Below are 21,867 nucleotides of genomic sequence, written 5' to 3'. Positions count from 1 at the left end.
AAAGTGGGGTCAAAATCAAAAGTAACAGTCAGTAGCTGGTGTGGCCACCAGCTGCAATAAGTACTACAGTGTATCTCCTCCTCATGGACTGCACCAGATTTGCATCAGTTCTTGCTGTGAGATGTTACCCCACTCTTCCACCAGGCACCTGCAAGTTCCCAGACATTTCTCGGGGAATGGCCCTTGTCCTCAACCTCTGATCCAACAGGACCCAGACCTGCTCAATGGGACTGAGATCCGGGCTCTTCGCTGGCCACGGCAGAACACTGACATTCCTGTCTTGCAGGAAATCACACACAGAATGAGCAGCATGGCTGGTGGCATTGTCATGCTGGAGAGTCATGTCAGGATGAGCCTGCAGGAAGGGTACCACATGAGGGAGGAGGATGTCTTCCCTGTAATGCACAGCGTTGAGATTGCCTGCAATGACAACAAGCTCAGTCCGATGATGCTGTGACACACCACCCCAGACCATGACAGACCCTCCACCTCCAAATCGAACCCACTCCAGAGTACAGACCTCGGCGCAAAGCTCATTCCTTTGACAATAAACGCGAATCCGACCATCACCCCTGGTGAGACAAAACGGTGACTAGTCAGCGAAAAGCACTTTTTGCCAGTCCTGTCTGGTCCAGCGATGGTGGGTTTGTGCCCATAGGCAATGTTGTTGCCAGTGAATACTGGTGAGGACCTGCCTTACAACAGGCCTACAAGCCCTCAGTCCAGCCTCTCTCAGCCTATTGGGGACAGTCAGCACTGATGGAGGGATTGTGCGTTCCGGGTGTAACCCGGGCAGTTGTTGTTGCCATCCTGTACCTGTCCCACAGGTGTGATGTTTGTATGTACCGATCCTGTACAGGTGTTGTTACACGTGGTCTGACAATGCGAGGATGATCAGCTGTCCATCCTGTCTCCCTGTAACACTATCTTAGACGTCTCACAGCAATTTATTGTTCTTGCCATATCTGCAGTCCTCATGTCTCCTTGCAGCATGCCTATGGCACATTGATGAGCAGGGACCTTGGGCATCTTTCTTTTGGTGTTATTCAGAGTCAATAGAAAGGCCTCTTTGGTGTCCAAAGTTTTCTTAACTGTGACCTTAACAGGCTTCCGTCTGAAAGCTGTTAGTGTCTTAACGACCGTTCCGCAGGTGCATGTTCATTAAATGTTTATGGTTCATTGAACAAGCATGGAAAACAGTGTTTAAACCCTTTACAATGAATATCTGTGAAGTTATTTGGATTTTTTACGAGTTATCTTTGAAAGACAAAGTCCTGAAAATGGGACGTTTCTTTTTTTGCTGAGTTTAAAACTTCTTATGGCTGCAGGGGCAGTATTGAGTAGCTTGGATATAAGGTGCCCAGAGGTGCCCAGAGTAAACGGCCTGCTCCTCAGTCCCAGTTCCTAATATATGCATATTATTATTAGTATTGGATAGAAAACACTCTGAAGTGAACTGTTTGAATGATGTCTGTGAGTATAACAGAACTCATATGGCAGGCAAGAGAAGAAATCCAAACAGGAAGTGGGAAATCTGAGGTTGGTCGATTTTCAACCCAGCCCCTATTGAATACACAGTGGGTTATTGGTTATGTTGCACTTCCTAAGGCTTCCATTAGATGTCAACCATCTTTAGAAACTTGAATGAGGCTTCTACTGTGATGTGGGGATGAGAGCTCTTTGGGTCAGTGGTCTGGCAGAGAGCCAGGTCCTGGTCAGGAGCATTTCACATGATAGCGACCTGCGTTCCATGGCTTTTCTACAGACAATGGAATTCTCCGGTTGGAACGTTATTCAAGATTTATGCTAAACACATCCTAAAGATTGATTCTATACTTAATGTTTCTACAACCTGTAATATAACTTTTTGTTTGTAATATAAGTTTTCGTCCGACGTTCGGCTGGACCTGCACGAGCGTTTGGATTTGTGTACTAACAAAAGTATCTACTTGGACATAAATAATGGACATTATTGAAACAAATCAAACATTTATTGTGGAACTAGGATTCCTGGGAGTGCATTCTGATGAAGATCATCAAAGGTAAGGGAATATTTATAGTGTTATTTCTGATTTCTGTTGACTCCAACGTGGCGGATACATTTTTTTTTTCTGAGCGCCGTTCTCAGATTATTGCATGGTTTATTTTTTCCGAAGAGTTTTTTTGAAATCTGACACAGTGGTTGCTTTAAGGAGAGGTATATCTATATTTCCATTTCTAACAATTGTATTTTCATCTACATTTATAATGAGTATTTCTGTAAAATGATGTGGCTCTCTGCAATATCACCGGATGTTTTTGGAACTAGTGAACGCAACGTGCCAATGTATACTGAGATTTTTTTTAGATAAATATGAACATACATGTATTGTGTAACATGAAGTCCTATGAGTGTCATCTGATGAAGATCATCAAAGTTTAGTGATTAATTTGATCTCTATTTGTGCTTTTTGATACTCCTCTCTTTGGCTGGAAAAATGACTGTATTTTTCTGTGAGTTGGTGGTGACCTAACATAATCGTTTGTGGTGCTTTCGTTGTAAAGCTTATTTAAAATCGGACACAGTGGTGGGATTAACAACAAGAATTCCTTTAAAACGGTATGATATACATGTATGTTTGAGGAATTTTAATTATGAGATTTCTGTTGTTTTGAATTTGGCGCCCTGCACTTTCACTGGCACGATCCCGCTGATTTTTTTAATGGAAAATCTACATAAGCGTACAGAGGCCCATTATCAGCAACCATCACTCCTGTGTTCCAATGGCATGTTGTGTGAGCTAATCCAAGTTTATAAAAGTTTATCATTTTAAAATGATGTTAGCACAACTGTTTTTTGATTAAAGAAGCAATAATCTGGCCTTCTTTAGACAAGACGAGTTGAGTATCTGGAGCATCAGCATTTGTGGGTTCAATTACAGGCTCAAAATTGAGCCTCAAAATTGAAATATATGTATTGTTTGATTGATATATTAAATTCGACTCAATGTCACCCTATCCCACAGAAAGAAGCATGGTAAGATCAAGGAGTCCAGTAACAAGACACAGGACCCTCCACCTACTTCAATGGTCCACAACCTCTATGAAGATGACTACTCTATAGTGGAAGAGTGCACCACCAGTTGGGAACTATCCAATCATGCTTGGCCTAACGCTGCTACGGCGACCCCGGAGCCCCTCCTCTCCGGCTCCCTGCCCGGCCCCGCCCTCTCCCAGGTCGTTCCCATGACAATGGTGGTGTGTGACCTCTACTCGGAGCCCTTTGACACGCTGGGTGGTCTAGTGAAGAATACATTACCCGTGTTACCCGCAGACCACGCGGATAATATCTCCCCTTACGCCTGCTTCTACGGGGCCCCCAAGACCAAACTCAAGATGGGGTGGCTGGACAAGCTCTCACCGCAAGGGTAAGACCACAGGATGAAATAGAACATCACATAGTAGTATTCTATTATACTTTTCTTTTATGGTATGCATTAGTTGAAGCTCAATGTTACATTGAAATCTACCTACCATCATATATGAGCCAATATCACGCTAATGTCGATGAAAATTCACAAATCAACTTGATTGGAGGTACACAACACACTCCTTGCCTATCGTCATGTGCCGTCCAGCTGTTACAGAGAACAACATACCAGATTAGCAATTGAGTTGTCTGCGTTTACCTAGCTCAAATTCTACATGTCGGATTAAAACTAATTTAAGTGATCTTTTGGATTTAAAACATTTTGGATTCAAATCAAATCAAATTGTATTTGTCACATGCGCACAACCTTACCGTGAAATGCTTACTTACAAGCCCTTAACCAACCATGCAGTTCAAGAAATTTAGTTAAGAAAATATTTTCGAAATGAACTAAAGTGAAAAAAAATACAAAAATAAGTATAAGTGATTAAGTTTGTAGGTGCAACTGTTTTTAGAATTTAATCGCTCTCACATGCACATTTCCATCTCAACGATGTGCTACCTTTTTGTAGCATTTCTGACATCTTTTCAGCTGAATCTCAGAGCTCTAACTGGGTCAACTCAGTTGCTCGGCAACAACACAGCTGCCACATCCTGTCAGTTGTAAGAAGTGGCTGAGAACATATTGGCTGAGAACATATTTTTTGATTAGCTAGCTAATGTTATCTAGCTAACGTTTCTTTAAAAAAAAAAATATTTCACCTTTATTTAACCAGTTAGGCTAGTTGAGAACAAGTTCTCATTTGCAACTGCGACCTGGCCAAGATAAAGCATAGCAGTGTAAACAGACAACACAGAGTTACACATGGAATAAACAATTAACAAGTCAATAACACAGAATCAAAAAATGTGAGTCTATATACATATATTTACAGATGGACTATGTACAGCTGCAGCGATCGGTTAGCTGCTCAGATAGCAGATGTTTGAAGTTGGTGAAGGAGATAAAAGTCTCCAACTTCAACGATCTTTGCATTTCGTCCCAGTCACAGGCAGCAGAGAACTGGAATGAAAGGCGGCCAAATGAGGTGTTGGCTTTGGGGATGATCAGTGAGATACACCTGCTGGAGCGCGTGCTACGGGTGGGTGTTGCCATCGTGACCAGTGAACTGAGATAAGGCGGAGCTTTACCTAGCATGGACTTGTAGATGACCTGGAGCCAGTGGGTCTGGCGACGAATATGTAGCGAGGGCCAGCCGACTAGAGCATACAGGTCGCAGTGGTGGGTGGTATAAGGTGCTTTAGTGACAAAACGGATGGCACTGTGATAAACTGCATCCAGTTTGCTGAGTAGAGTGTTGGAAGCAATTTTGTAGATGACATCGCCGAAGTCGAGGATCGGTAGAATAGTCAGTTTTACTAGGGTAAGTTTGGCGGCGTGAGTGAAGGAGGCTTTGTTGCGGAATAGAAAGCCGACTCTAGATTTGATTTTTGATTGGAGATGTTTGATATGAGTCTGGAAGGAGAGTTTACAGTCTAGCCAGACACCTAGTTACTTATAGATGTCCACATATTCAAGGTCGGAACCATCCAGGGTGGTGATGCAAGTCAGGCGTGCGGGTGCAGGCAGCGAACAGTTGAAAAGCATGCATTTGGTTTTACTAGCATTTAAGAGCAGTTGGAGGCCACGGAAGGAGTGTTGTATGGCATTGACGCTCGTTTGGAGGTTAGATAGCACAGTGTCCAAGGACGGGCCGAAGTATATAGAATGGTGTCGTCTGCGTAGAGGTGGATCAGGGAATCGCCCGCAGCAAGAGCAACATCATTGATATATACAGAGAAAAGAGTTGGCCCAAGATTTGAACCCTGTGCCACCCCCATAGAGACTGCCAGAGGACCGGACAGCATGCCCTCCGATTTGACACACTGAACTCTGTCTGCAAAGTAGTTGGTGAACCAGGCAAGGCAGTCATCAGAAAAACCGAGGCTACTGAGTCTGCCGATAGGAATATGGTGATTGACAGAGTCGAAAGCCTTGGCAAGGTCGATGAAGACGGCTGCACAGTACTGTCTTTTATCGATGGCGGTTATAATATTGTTTAGTACCTTGAGCGTGGCTGAGGTGCACCCGTGACCGGCTCGGAAACCAGATTGCACAGCGGAGAAGGTACGGTGGGATTCGAGATGGTCAGTGACCTGTTTGTTGACTTGGCTTTCGAAGACCTTAGGTAGGCAGGGCAGGATGGATATAGGTCTGTAGCAGTTTGGGTCCAGGGTGTCTCCCCCTTTGAAGATGGGGATGACTGCGGCAGCTTTCCAATCCTTGGGGATCTCAGACGATATGAAAGAGAGGTTGAACAGGCTGGTAATAGTGGTTTCGACAATGGCGGCGGATAGTTTCAGAAATAGAGGGTCCACATTGTCAAGCCCAGCTGATTTGTACGGGTCCAGGTTTTGCAGCTCTTTCAGAACATCTGGGGGGGGGAGCTGTTGGCCGAGGTTGGAGTAGCCAGGCGGAAGGCATGGCCAGCCGTTGAGAAATGCTTGTTGAAGTTTTTGATAATCATGGATTTATCGGTGGTGACCGTGTTACCTAGCCTCAGTGCAGTGGGCAGCTGGGAGGAGGTGCTCTTGTTCAAAGTCCAGCAGCTAGCCTCTGTAGCTAGCTAGCTAGCTAACACCAGTCAGCTGGAAGCTATCTAATTAGCTACCGAAAACAGGCAAAGGAAGGTAGCAAGCTATATATTTTGTTTTATGGAAGGTTTGTTACATAAATAACTTCAGCCACTAGCTAGTTAGAGCCAGATGAAAACAGCTGACAACAACAGCTCGACACAGAAGCTAGATAACGATAGCTAGCTCACGTCCAAATGCCAGTCCTACATTTTCCCACATAACATACCCAAGCTAGCTACATCAGTTCAAAACCAACACCAGAGGTGCAGCACTAGGGGTGGGGGGAGGGGCTAATGCCCCTCCTGGGGCTATGTAAATGTCTAGGATTTACAAGCTGTATAAGGAACATGTAAGATGTGGCCCTAGTGTACAAGGGGGATCTTTTTGTTGAGTCTTTATGGCTGAGGTATACGACCTTCAAATGTCATTAACTTATAACCGTTTTATTTTTTTATTTGATTTCAATTGGAATTGAGTCATATTTTACATTATAAATTGGATGGTTCGTGCCCTGAATGCTGATTGTCTGACCACGGGTATGACAAAGTATTTATGTTTTACTGCTCTAAATAGATTGGTAGCCAGTTTATTGTAGCAATAAGGCATCTTGGCGTTTTGTAGTATATGGCCAATATACCACGGCTAAGGGCTGTGTCCAGGCACTCCGTGTTGCGTCGTGCTAAGATTTGCCCTTAGTCGTTGTATATTGGCCATATACCACACCCCTTTGTGCCTTATTGCTTAAATGTAAGAATGTCACAATGAATTGAATTATTCACCTTCTGAAAACTACATTACTTTTGACTATCCATGGTAAATTCTAGCTTTAATAAATAAATAATTAATATTAATTAATTAATAAAACTGATTTGAGTTATTAGCCACCAGACCAGTGTTTAAACCAGCAACCCTTGCAGTTATACAAGCACACCACCTGTGCCATTAATGCCCAGACCTTTTGGCAGAGGTCAAAGGTTACACTAACACAGCCTGTGGCAGACTTGGTTTGTGTTGTTACATCTTTCGGTTTTGTACACCAGCTTCAAAAAGCTGAAAGTACAATATTTTTGGTTATTTGTAATATATTTCAGAGCGGTTTAGATGATAGAATAAATCTCCACACTACACGTTGCTTGTTTTGTCACATAAACTGAAATTAGGCGAACTATTAGAATTTTAGCAACCAGGAAATGGAGGAGCGATTTTCTGCATAGTGTACCTTTTTAAATACCCAGGCGTTGTAAGATCTGGTATGCGTCTGCAATGTTGTCGTGCAGGAACTCGACCAAGGACTACCCAGAATCCTTAAGTGGGTTAACAGAGCTTCTTGTTTCTGTTCTCATCCTCTTCTGTTTAGGTGTGAGAAACCAAACCTTATTTTAGTTTTCACAACCTCAGAGCAAGCCAGCGGTTGCTTTACTTTATATTTGTATTTCTCTGCTTGTTGATGCTTTCATAGTTCCTCTTACGAAAAAAAATCTGTCACTTCCCTTTTTTTGTTTTTTTTGCCCTTCTTCTGAAACCACATGATTAGCATAGAGTTGTCAACCTGCCTTCGTTTGAGATGTTGAATATTCATTTATTTTAACAGCATAACCCACACCCTGTTTTACTGCACCATATGGTAGGCTTGTGTATGATACTATTCTACTGTACAGAATGAACTTGATTTAACTTGTCATACTACTTTCAGCTCTTCAACTTTCCTTCTTTCACTTTCAGAAACTGTGTCTTTCAGAGAAGATGGGTGAAGTTTGATGGAGAGAACCTCTCTTATTACAACAATGATAAGGTCAGTCACACACACACACACACACACACACACACACACACACACACACACACACACACACACACACACACACACACACACACACACACACACACACACACACACACACACACACACACACACACACACACACACACACAAGTGCTTTCCCCTCTAACGTTTTGCACACTACCACTACCGCACTAACAGGCATATCTTCTAATCAACCACACATGTTCATACCTTCCTCCTACACGCACACCTCCACACACCACATCTTCATTATCTGAAGAAAGGTATTCTGTACCACTACGATAGTAGGTACGGTACCTACAATGAGGTCCAAATGTATTTGGACAGTAACTACATTTTTTGTTTGTTTTGGCGCTGTGGTGTAAAATGGGGGGAGGGGAGAAACTATGTTCAAAGAGTGCTTCATTTCTAAACAGTTCACCTGATAAGGATGAAAATACCCTCAAATAAATCTGACAGTCTGGACTAACATCATAGTAAAATGTATAATTTCACACCCCAACGTGCTGAAGGAAAACAAAGAAAGACAAGCCACTGTCCAAAGACAAATACAGCCCATCCACCCCTCTAATACATCCACCCACACTTCCACCCCTCTAATCCATGCACCCATGCATCTACCCCTCTAATACATCCACCCACACATCCACCCCTCTAATACATCCACCCACACATCCACCCCTCTAATCCATGCACCCACGCATCTACCCCTCTAATACATCCACCCACACATCTACCCCTCTAATACATCCACCCACTCATCCACCCCTCTAATCCATCCACCCCTCTAATACATCCACCCACACATCCACCCCTCTAATCCATCCACCCCTCTAATCCATCCACCCTCTGATCCATCCACCCCTCTAATCCATCCACCCATCTGATCCATCCACCCTCCGATCTATCCACCCCTCTGATCCATCCACCCTCTGATCCATCCACCCTCTGATCTATCCACCCATCTGATCCATCCACCCTCCGATCTATCCACCCCTCTGATCCATCCACCCTCTGATCCATCCACCCCTCTGATCCATCCACCCTCTGATCCATCCACCCTCTGATCCATCCACCCCTCTAATCCATCCACCCTCTGATCCATCCACCCCTCTAATCCATCCACCCCTCTAATCCATCCACCCTCTGATCCGTCCACCCTCTGATCCATCCACCCTCTGATCCATCCACCCCTCTAATCCATCCACCCCTCTGATCCATCCACCCTCTGATCCATCCACCCTCTGATCCATCCACCCCTCTAATACATCCACCCACACATCTACCCCTCTAATACATCCACCCACTCATCCACCCCTCTAATCCATCCACCCCTCTAATACATCCACCCACACATCCACCCCTCTAATCCATCCACCCCTCTAATCCATCCACCCTCTGATCCATCCACCCCTCTAATCCATCCACCCATCTGATCCATCCACCCTCCGATCTATCCACCCCTCTGATCCATCCACCCTCTGATCCATCCACCCCTCTGATCCATCCACCCTCTGATCCATCCACCCTCTGATCCATCCACCTCTCTAATCCATCCACCCTCTGATCCATCCACCCCTCTAATCCATCCACCCCTCTAATCCATCCACCCTCTGATCCGTCCACCCTCTGATCCATCCACCCTCTGATCCATCCACCCCTCTAATCCATCCACCCCTCTAATCCATCCACCCCTCTGATCCATCCACCCTCTGATCCATCCACCCTCTGATCCATCCACCCTCTGATCCATCCACCCTCTGATCCATCCACCCCTCTAATCCATCCACCCCTCTAATCCATCCACCCCTCTAATCCATCCACCCTCTGATCCATCCACCCTCTGATCCATCCACCCTCTGATCCATCCACCCCTCTGATCCATCCACCCCTCTGATCCATCCACCCCTCTAATCCATCCACCCCTCTTATCCATCCACCCTCTGACCCATCCACCCACCCTCTGATCCATCCACCCCTCTAATCCATCCACCCCTCTAATCCATCCACCCTCTGATCCATCCACCCCTCTGATCCATCCACCCCTCTGATCCATCCACCCCTCTGATCCATCCACCCAAACATTGCATTAGGAAAGTGCACAGTGCCTTCTGAAAGTACTCAGACCCCTTGACCTTTTCCACACTTTGTTACTTCACAGCCTTATTCTAAAATGGATTTAAAAAAAACGGTATTAACAAGAAAACACAGAAATACCTTATTTACAAAAGTATTCAAGACCCTTTGCAATGAGACTCGAAATTGAGCTCAGGTGCAATCTGTTTCCATTGATCATCCTTGATGTTTCTACAACTTGATTGGAGTCTGCCTGTGGTAAATTCAATTGATTGGACATTATTTGAAAAGACACACCTGTTTATAAAAGGTTTCAATGCAAAAACCAAGCCATGAGGTCGAATGAATTGTATGTAGAGCTCCAAGACAGGATTGTGTCAGGGCACAGATCTGGGGAAGGGTACCAAAAATGTCTGCAGCATCGAACGTCCCCAAGAACCCAGTGGCCTCCATCATTCTTAAATGGAAGAAGTTTGGAACCACCAAGACTCTTCCTAGAGCTGGCCGCCCGGCCTAACTGAGCAATCGTGAAGAAGGGCCTTGGTCAGGGAGGTGACAAAGAACCCGATGGTCACTCTGACAGAGCTCCAGAGTTCCTCTGTGGAGATGGGAGAACCTTCCAGAAGGACAACCATCTCTGCAGCATTCCACCAATCATGACTTTATCGTAGAGTGGCCGGACAGAAGCCACTCCTCAGTAAAAGGCAATTGACAGCCTGCTTGGGGTTTGCCAAATGTCACCTAAAGACTCTCAGACCATGAGAAACACAATTGTCTGGTCTGATAAAACCAAGAAGGTTCACCTTCCAACAGGACAACGACCCTAAGCGCACAGCCAAGACAACGCAGGAGTGGCTTCGGGACGAGTCTGTGAATGTCCTCGATTGGCCCAGCCAGAACCCGGACTTGAACCGATCGAACATATTTGGAGAGACCAGAAAATCGCTGTGCAGTGACTAGGGTTGCAATGATTCGGAAATTTTCCAGTAAATTTCTGGAATATTTCTGGACATTTTCCATGGAAAGTTAAGCCTGGGAATTTGGGGAATTTTGCTTCAATTAATCAAAAACGTTGGCTTATAACAGTGAACTTTTTTTGTGGGATACACAAGTTAATTATAGATCTTGTGGCATATATTGGTTAAACTATCCCCAATTCAATGGAATTGCAACCCTCTGCATGCACAGTGCATTCTTCCATCAAATTTCTGGTAAATTTAGATTACAATACTGGGAGGGGTGAACATATTTTATGTGACATGCATTATTTTTTGTTAACTAGTAATAGTAGCCTACAGCAAAGTGTGTTTAAATCATTTCTAACTTAACACTTTCTGCTAGTTAGTTTTTGCTACCATGTGGGTTTTAGCTGGCTTGAGCCTACTAACTGAGGAGTGTTAATTCACCTGTTTCCATACATGTCTTGGAGCTCTACGGACATGTTTGAATACATGTTTCAAGTTAAAACATTTCTTTTATAAAGGAGTTTTTTTTAAATCTAAATATTAATTTGTACATGGAATTTTATTTTAAAAAAAATTACAATTAAAAAAAATCTTTACAGGAAAATGACACGGGCACTATGTGATGTGTGGAGACATTTCACTGCAGCTAATGTAGAAGGAAAAGCTTTGTACATTTGCAAATACTGTGCCAAATCATATGTAAAGAATGCAACAAAGATGCAGAATCATCTGGCCAAGTGCATAAAGTTCCCTCAGTGCTAACATTAAGCAACCTCTGACAAAAGTCCCTCTACTTCTATTCTTGGTGAAAATGATGAATCTGACACCTTATCGATATCAACAGCTCATGGTGCTTCTGGAATCAGAAGTGTATTTGACTCGATGGAGGAATATAGTCAGAGTAATGCTGATGATTGTCTTGCTCGAGCTGTGTATGCAACTGGTTCACCTCTGATGCTCACAGGCAATGTTTTGGAAGAGATTTTGGAATGTTCTTCGCACAGCATACACCCCTCCAACCAGACATGCTTTATCTACTCATTTGCTGGATGCAGAGTTCAACAGAGTTCAAGTGAAGGTCAAGCAAATCATATAGAAAGCAGACTGTATTGCAGTCACCTCTGATGGGTGGTCGAATGTTCGTGGGCAAGGAATAATTAACTACATCATCTCCACTCCTCAGCCAGTATTCTACAAGAGAACAGACACAAGAGACCATAGACACACCGGTCTCTACATTGCAGATGAGCTGAAGGCAGTCATCAATGACCTTGAACTGCAGAAGGTATTTGCACTGGTGACAGACAATGCTGCGAACATGAAGGCTGCTAGATCTAGAGTTCCAGGGAGAAGACATGGAAACCTGAGAGGAAGACAACCAAAGCTTTAGTTTCTAGACTATCATTTTACAGATGTATGTTGACTTGTTTGGGGGGGGAGATACGACGGATCATTGGGGATCATTCAATATTCCCTTTATTTTGTTATCCAGTGAAATCATCCCATGTCAAGAGTCAACTCATTTAATTAAAGTTCAATTCGTAACATATTATTGTGATTTTCTTTTTATTGGAAGGATTTATTCATTTGCAAGTATGTCTACTTATGATAAGATAAAAAGGTTTATGTTTCTGTCTCCATATGATATGGTAAATATATCCAATGCAAAAAACAACTATATTTTAAATGGTATTTCTATTAATTTTCATATATTCCAATTAATTCCCATATATTCCCGTTAATTCCCATATATTCCCGTTAATTCCCACGGAAAGTTTACACCTAAGAAAATTCCCCAAAATGTGCAACATTAGGTACAAAACCTATAGAGGGCTAGCAGTGACGCTACACAGCCAACCTGACAGAGCTTGAGAGGCTCTGCAGAGAAACTCCCCAAATACTGGTGTGCCAAGCTTGTAGCGTCATACCCAAGAAGACTCGAGGCTGTAATCGCTGCCAACGGTGCTTCAACAAAGTACTGAGCAAAGGGTCTGAATACTTAATGTGGTATTTCCTTTATTATTTTTTATACATTTGGAAATATTTCTAAAAACCTGTTTTTGCTTTGTCATTATGGGTTATTGTGATGTCATTATGGTGTATTATGATGTCATTATGGGGTATTATGGGGTGTGTAGATTGATGAGGGAAACAAACAATTTAATCCATTTTAGAATAAGGCTGTAACTTAAAAGTCAAGGGGTCTGAATACACTCTGAATGCACTGTATATACTAAAGTATGTGGACACCCCTTCAAATGAATGGATTTGGCTATTTTAGCCACAGCCATTGCTGACATGTGTACAAAGTCAAGCACACAGCCATGCAATCTCCATAGACAAACATTGTCATTTAAATGGCCTTACTGAAGAGCTCAGTGACGTTCAGCGTAGCACTGTCATAGGATGCAACCTCTTCAACAAGTCAGTTCATCAAATTTCTGCCCTGCTCGAGCTGCCCCGGTCAACTCTAAGTGCTGTTATTGTGAGGTAGAAACAACAGGAGCAACAACGGCTCAGATATGAAGTGGTAGGCCACATAAGTTCACAGAACGGGACCGCCGACTGCTGAAGCGCGTAGTGTGCAAAAAATGTCTAACACTCCACTACCGCGTTCCAAACTGCCTCTGGAAGCAACGTCAGCACAATAACTGGAGCTTCAGGAAATGGGTTTCCGTGGCCGAGCAGCTGTACACAAGCTTAAGATCACCATGCGCAATGCCAAGTGTCGGCTGGAGTGGTGTAAAGCTCGCCGCCTTTGGACTCGGGAGCAGTGGAAACTTATTCTCTGGCTTCACCATCTGGCAGTTCGATAGGTGAATCTGGGTTTGGCGGATGCCGACATCACTACCCCAATGCATAGTGCCAACTGTAAAGTTTGGTGAACGAGGAATAATGGTCTGGGGCTGTTTTTCATGGTTCGGGCTAGGTCCATTCTAGGAGACGGCCCTTTCCTGTTTCAGCATGACAATGCCCCCATGCACAAAGTCAGGTCCATACAGAAATGGTTTGTCGAGATCGGTGTGAAAGTACTTGACTGGCCTGCACAGAGGCCTGATCTCAACCCATCGAACACCTTCCCAGAAGGAGAAAGCCTTCCCAGAAGAGTGGAGGCTTGTTATAGCAGCAAAAAGGGACCAACTCCATACTAATGCCCATGATTTTGGAATGAGATGTTAGACAATGAATACATGTCCACATACTTTTGACCATGTAGTGTACATCCAACCCATCCGGTCTATGCCGTTCCCCTGTTCTCTACTATCATTAGCATGGCAGTGTAAAGAAAGGGATCAAGGACAGAGTGACATTCTGTCACACTTAAATGGGTACCAGTGGCTCTTGGTGCCTCTTTGTACAGTGCAGCATATCGACGTTGGCACAGCATCTGCTGCTGAAGGGAAGAGGAGAGCAGGAAGACTCTTTACTGCCTCCCTCGGCAGATCTCTCCCTTTCTCCCCCCCCCCCTCTATCTCTCGCTTCATCCCTCTTCTCTCCCTCAGCCTCTCTGCCTCTCTGCCTCTCTCTCTCTCTCTCTCTCTCTCTCTCTCTCCCCCTCTCTTATCTTCATCTATCTGTCTGTTCTTCTCTTCCAGCGTGAAAGGTTAGGTTACGCTTAGTGCTGCCTTGTCTGGAGGAAGGGAGGGGAAGAAGAGCTAAACCTTTAGAGTGAGCAGGGAGGACAGACCAGAGACAGACAGACAGAACAGAGAGAGAGAGAGACAGACAGACCAGAGAGAGAGAGAGAGAGACAGATAGACAGAACAGAGCGAGAGAGAGACAGATAGACAGAACAGAAAGAGAGAGAGAGAGAGACAGACAGACCAGAGAGAGAGAGACAGCTATACAGACCAGAGAGAGAGAGACAGACAGACCAGAGAGATACAGACAGACAGACTAGAAGAGACAGACAGACAGACCAGAGAGAGACAGACAGACAGAGAGTAGAGAGAGAGAGAGAGAGAGAGACAGACAGACAGACAGACCAGAGCGAGAGAGAGACAGATAGACAGAACAGAAAGAGAGAGAGAGAGAGACAGACAGACCAGAGAGAGAGAGACAGCTATACAGACCAGAGAGAGAGAGACAGACAGACCAGAGAGATACAGACAGACAGACTAGAAGAGACAGACAGACAGACCAGAGAGAGACAGACAGACAGACCAGTGACAGACAGACCAGAGAGAGAGAGAGAGAGAGAGAGAGAGACAGACAGACAGACAGACAGACAGACAGACCAGAGAGAGACAGACAGACAGGCTCACCCAGACAGACAGACAGACAGACAGACAGACAGACAGACAGACAGACAATGGAATTTAACCTTCACATTTTTTGGGGGTTTTGACATCAGATTGTTTATGCAGTTTTGTAGCTCTTGTTTTTACTGTCATCAGCTTTTCGACTGCTGTGGAGACAGAAAGTATTGACTCTGAGCTCGACTATTCACACGGTAGACGGAACCGAAGTTTAAGGCTAGTGTATAGATGAGTGAGGTTTCGATTCTCTTTCATTCTGGTGGTTTGACTGAACTTCTTTGTCTTTTTACCTTGTTGGCTTTCAGCAGACTTAACTTGTAGTGTAAAGAGAACGTGTTTCTGAATTTGTGTTTGTAACTTATTGATCTTTGCCATAGACCTTCATCAGAGCAGGCAACTTATAACTGAGAATGGGAGACTATCTCTCTGAATGTGTGTGTGTGTGTGTGTTTCTCTTTGTGTGTTTGACTGTGTGTGTGTTTCTCTGTGTGTGTTTCTGACAACGTGCTTTTCTGACTGTGTGTTTCTGTGTGTGTGTTTCTGACTCTGTGTGTTTGTCGGCGCCCTCAGTGTGCATCTCCCTGGGCTAGGCCCGCACGTTTTTGACAGGCAGACTGGCAGACAGGCAGACAGACAGGCAGGCAGGCAGACAGGCAGACAGATAGGCAGGCAGGCAGTGTTGCAGCTTTGCCCAACATCACAATCAATAATGCAAACCTTGCCTGATGCCACTCGTTAATCACTTACTAATTACAGTTCTCCCTCTTTCTCTCCCTCTCTATTTTTCCATTGCGTTTGTCGGTTTATTTATTGGGACATGGGTCGCTCGCAGCAATGTAAGTCAGTACGAGGGAGGGAGGGGAGGGAAGGAGAGATGGGAGGGAAGGAGAGAGGGGAGGGCAGGAGGGAGGGGAGGGGAGGGAAGGAGAGAGGGGAGAGAAGGAGAGAGGGGAGGGCAAGAGGGCGGGGGAGGGCAGGAGGGCGGGGAGGGAAGGAGAGAGGGAAGGAGAGAGGGGAGGGAAGGAGAAAGGGGAGGGAAGGAGGGAGGGGAGGGAAGGAGGGAGGGAAGGGAAGGAGAGAGGGGAGGGAAGGAGAGAGGGGGGTAGGGAAGGAGAGAGGGGGGAGGGAAGGAGAGAGGGGAGGGGGAAGGAGGGAGGGGAGGGAAGGAGGGAGGGAAGGGAAGGAGATAGGGAAGGGAAGGAGGGAGGGGAGGGAAGGAGGGAGGGGAGGGAAGGAGAGAGGGGATGGAAGGAGGGAGGGGAGGGAAGGAGAGAGGGGAGGGAAGGAGAGAGGGGATGGAAGGAGGGAGGGAGGGGAGGGAAGGAGAGAGGGAAGGGAAGGAGAGAGGGGAGGGAAGGAGGGAGGGGAGGGAAGGAGAGAGGGGAGGGTTTTGTCCTCAGTATCACAGTGGGTGTTGGTTGTAGGCTTTGGGTGGTCAGGGAGGGGCGCGTCAATGCCACTCTGACATTGCTTGATCTAATATTTATGTATTTCTTCATTCATTATTTTACTATTTAGATTTGTGTGTATTGTTGTGTATTGTTTTAGATACTACTGTACTGTTGGAGCGAGGAACACAAGTGTTTCACTACTCCTGCCATAACATCTGTTAAATATGTGTACGTGGCCAATACATTTGTCTTTTGATTTGATTTAAGGGCGGTGTGGGGAGGGGGATAAGTAGTGTTTGTCGACTTTTTAAAATAGGAAATTGAATGTGATGTCGCTGCCTCAGGAGCAGAGCAGGATCACAATCTGGGTGAAAGGGAGAGGTTCGCTTCAGTCTCTCTCGCTCTGCTCTGCTGTCTGTGATTGGTTGGGACTGATCCTACCTCACACCGCTACGTTGGGGTCAGTGACCGGGTAACATGAAATTGGCACAAGGCAGGTTGGCACTCCCTCAATGCCAACTTTTGTCCGAGGCTGAGAGGGAACGTTGAAGAGTGTGGGGTTAGGGACACTGTGGGGTTAGGGACACTGTGGGGTTAGGGACACTGTGGGGTTACGAACACTGTGGGGTTAGGGACACTGTGGGGTTAGGGGCACTGTGGGGTTAGGGACACTGTGGGATTAGGGACACTGTGGGGTTAGGGACACTGTGGGGTTAGGGACACTGTGGGGTTAGGGACAGTGTGGGGTTAGGGACACTGTGGGGTTAGGGGCAATGTGGGGTTTGGGACACTGTGGGGTTAGGGACACTGGGGTTAGGGACACTGTGGGGTTAGGGACACTGTGGTGTTAGGGACACTGTGGTGTTAGGGACACTGTGGTTAGGGACACTGTGGGGTTAGGGACACTGTGGGGTTAGGGACACTGTGGGGTGAGGGGCACAGTGGGGTGAGGGGCACTGTGGGGTGAGGGGCACAGTGGGGTGAGGGGCACTGTGGGGTTAGGGACACTGTGGGGTGAGGGGCACAGTGGGGTGAGGGGCACTGTGGGGTTAGGGACACTGGGGTTAGGGACACTGGGGTTAGGGACACTGTGGGGTGAGGGGCACTGTGGGGTTAGGGGCACTGTCGGGTTAGGGACACTGTGGGGTGAGGGGCACAGTGGGGTGAGGGGCACTGTGGGGTTAGGGACACTGGGGTTAGGGACACTGGGGTTAGGGACACTGTGGGGTGAGGGGCACTGTGGGGTTAGGGACACTGGGGTTAGGGACACTGGGGTTAGGGACACTGTGGGGTGAGGGGCACTGTGGGGTTAGGGACACTGGGGTTAGGGACACTGGGGTTAGGGACACTGTGGGGTGAGGGGCACTGTGGGGTTAGGGACACTGTGGGGTTAGGGACACTGTGGGGTGAGGGACACTGTGGGGTTGGGGACACTGTGGGGTTATTTATGTAATTATTGCATCTGACTTTCCCAAATATTCAGGATTCCCACACATTTCTGGTTGCAGGAAAGAAAGAAGAAGGAAAAACACCCTTGGAGTCTCCCAATGCATTATGGGAAACTTTTGTCAACTTTACACAACTTTTCCTACTTTTACTCCTTCCATCTCTCTCATCCCCCTCTGTCATCATCACCCCCTACCTAGTTCTAAGGCTCTCCAATGTTCCCAGACTAAAGTAATCACCACCCTATGGTCTCCAGGCTGTGTGATATCATCAGTGGCGTGGGAGAGTTGAGAGAGTGGCGTTCTCAACTTCTCACTCCGCCCCCCCCGAGGGTTTCTCTAGACGACGATAAGTGTCAATCACCTCCTTTCGTCAGATTTCGTCAACCTCTGACTCCCAGACATATAGGAGCCTCCAGGGGCTGAACGGGGCCCTCAACAGAACCCTTGGGGGGCGATCTTATGTCACATGTGAACCTGTCTGTCAGTTTTTGAAAGCGCTAGCCCCAAAGCTAGGATTTGGTGTGTGTGTGTGTGTGTGTGTGTGTGTGTGTGTGTGTGTGTGTGTGTGTGTGTGTGTGTGTGTGTGTGTGTGTGTGTGTGTGTGTGTGTGTGTGTGTGTGTTGAGGCAAAGGGGATGAGTGATCCGTCTGGCTGTCTGTGTGTTACTGCAAAGCCCCTTAATGCAAAAATCTCTCCCTCTCTTCCTAACACCTCACTGCTCTTTATCTGAGTTTGTTTTTTAACTGTTTTTAGAATATATAAATGTCCATGGTATACAGTCTATTTATTAATAAATATATCAATGTTCATGGTATACAGTCTATTTATTAATAAATATATCAATGTACATGGTATACAGTCTATTTATTAATACATATATCAATGTACATTGTATACAGTCTATTTATTAATAAATATATCAATGTACATGGTATGCAGTCTATTTATTAATAAATATATCAATGTACATGGTATACAGTCTATTTATTAATACATATATCAATGTACATGGTATACAGTCTATTTATTAATAAATATATCAATGTACATGGTATACAGTCTATTTATTAATAAATATATCAATGTACATGGTATACAGTATTTATTAATAAATATATCAATGTACATGGTATACAGTATTTATTAATAAATATATCAATGTACATGGTATACAGTCTATTTATTAATACATATATCAATGTACATGGTATACAGTCTATTTATTAATAAATATATCAATGTACATGGTATACAGTCTATTTATTAATAAATATATCAATGTACATGGTATACAGTATTTATTAATAAATATATCAATGTACATGGTATACAGTATTTATTAATAAATATATCAATGTACATGGTATACAGTATTTATTAATAAATATATCAATGTACATGGTATACAGTATTTATTAATAAATATATCAATGTACATGTTATACAGTCTATTTATTAATAAATATATCAATGTACGTGGTAAACAGCCTATTTATTAATAAATATATCAATGTACATGTTATACAGTCTATTTATTAATAAATATATCAATGTACGTGGTAAACAGCCTATTTATGAAGTAGTGTTACTCCCTCTTTTTCAAAAAAATAATTTACACCTTACGTTTGTTTGTTTATTTTATATCATTGACATAATCACATTTAAGACCTAAAAGTGATGTCGTGGCAAACAAAGTTCCAGCATCTAATTTTCTAATAGTTGTCAAGGGCATTTCCACACAGTTCCATGGTATCACCAGTTGGTGTCACTATTACTCCACTGATATGTTCCAGGCTGTTGGTTGGTTGGTCTGAAGCACCAGATTGACAATAAGTGTTTGCTATAGGAGCTTTTCTGTCCAGCCACATGCACACTCTGTCATTGAAGGCTTTCAGGTCCGTAGAGGTGTGTTAATTGCTTTCCTGAAGCATGTGACAAATTCTGACACACACACACACACTATGATTCACACACACACACACACGCCTTAACATAAATACATATGCACATGACAACAGTCACTCCAGTTATCCAAACAATACCCGGCTTGAAAAGTGTAGAAGGGTGAGAACAAGAACAAGTGAGAGAACAACACAGGAAAGGAAAGAGAAGAACAAGTGAGAGAACAACACAGGAAAGGAAAGAGAAGAACAAGTGAGAGAACAACACAGGAAAGAGAAGAACAAGTGAGAGAACAACACAGGAAAGAGAAGAACAAGTGAGAGAACAACACAGGAAAGAGGAGACCAAGTGAGAGAACAACACAGGAAAGGAAAGAGAAGAACAAATGAGAGAACAACATGGGAAAGGAAAGAGAAGAACAAGTGAGAGAACAACACAGGAAAGAGAAGAACAAGTGAGAGAACAACACAGGAAAGAGAAGAACAAGTGAGAGAACAACACAGGAAAGAGAAGAACAAATGAGAGAACAACACAGGAAAGAGAAGAACAAGTGAGAGAACAACACAGGAAAGAGAAGAACAAGTGAGAGAACAACACAGGAAAGAGAAGAACAAGTGAGAGAACAACACAGGAAAGAGAAGAACAGGTGAGAGAACAACACAGGAAAGAGAAGACCAAGTGAGAGAACAACACAGGAAAGAGAAGAACAAGTGAGAGAACAACACAGGAAAGAGGAGAACAAGTGAGAGAACAACACAGGAAAGAGAAGAACAAGTGAGAGAACAACATGGGAAAGAGAAGAACAAATGAGAGAACAACACAGGAAAGAGGAGAACAAGTGAGAGAACAACACAGGAAAGAGAAGAACAAATGAGAGAACAACATGGGAAAGAGGAGAACAAGTGAGAGAACAACACAGGAAAGAGAAGAACAAGTGATAAAGAACAACCAAGTGGGAAAGAGGGAAAGAGAAGAACAAGTGAGAGAACAACACAGGAAAGAGAAGAACAAGTGAGAGAACAACACAGGAAAGAGGAGAACAAATGAGAGAACAACACAGGAAAGAGAAGAACAAATGAGAGAACAACACAGGAAAGGAAAGAACAAGTGAGAGAACAACACAGGAAAGGAAAGAACAAGTGAGAGAACAACACAGGAAAGGAAAGAACAAGTGAGAGAACAACACAGGAAAGGAAAGAACAAGTGAGAGAACAACACAGGAAAGGAAAGAACAAATGAGAGAACAACACAGGAAAGGAAAGAACAAGTGAGAGAACAACACAGAGCAGATAGCGGAGGACGATCGAAGCGAGGGAGCGAGAGACAGAGGAAAGAACAAGTGAGAACAACACAGGAAAGGAAAGAGAAGGATGAGTAGAGCAGATAGCGGAGGGAGATCGAAGCGAGGGAGCGAGAGACAGAGGAGTGCAGGAGAGATGGAGCGAGTTGTAGTGTATAAGCTGTGTCCGTTATCTTGACTGAGAGAGAGGAAGGCCTCGTTTCTTCCAAGGCATTCCTCTGGGCCTAGCTGTCAAAACACACTGTATCTGCTCACTGTTTGACCACAACTTCTGTTGATCTCTGAATCAACAGCTCCTTCCTCCCTCCATCACTCCATCATAGTATTTCTTCTTCCACATGACCCCAAAACTGTCATTATAACAATGAATTTCATCAAAACCACATTACACCTAATGCCGCTTAGTGCTGATAATTGAGTCGTTCGTTCCCACTTGCGTTTATATTCCCATCTCCCCATACTCCATCTAAATGGAGACGGAGAGAGAGAGACAGACAGACAGAGAGCGGGAGAGAGAGAAACAGACACAGACATACACAGACAGAGACACAGAGAGCGGGAGAGAGAGAGAGAGAGACAGACAGACAGACAGACACAGACATACACAGACATACACACAGAGAGCGGGAGACAGACA

The 21,867-nt window shown here is 44.6% G+C and overlaps 1 protein-coding gene across 3 annotated transcripts in view; it reads left to right on the top strand.

Moving 5' to 3' along the window:
* Positions 1-21,867, top strand: part of arap2 (ArfGAP with RhoGAP domain, ankyrin repeat and PH domain 2) — a 267,094-nt gene that overhangs the window by 33,780 nt on the left and 211,447 nt on the right. For all 3 annotated transcript variants that reach the window (XM_064940778.1, XM_064940777.1, XM_064940779.1), the window contains exons 6-7: positions 3,006-3,407; positions 7,808-7,877. In XM_064940778.1, coding sequence (XP_064796850.1) covers positions 3,006-3,407; positions 7,808-7,877 — 472 coding nt within the window. The remainder of the gene's footprint in view (positions 1-3,005; positions 3,408-7,807; positions 7,878-21,867) is intronic.

This window comes from Oncorhynchus masou, chromosome 27 (assembly GCF_036934945.1).
Source record: "Oncorhynchus masou masou isolate Uvic2021 chromosome 27, UVic_Omas_1.1, whole genome shotgun sequence".
NCBI lineage: Eukaryota > Metazoa > Chordata > Actinopteri > Salmoniformes > Salmonidae > Oncorhynchus > Oncorhynchus masou.
This window is presented reverse-complemented; position numbering and strand designations above follow the sequence as displayed.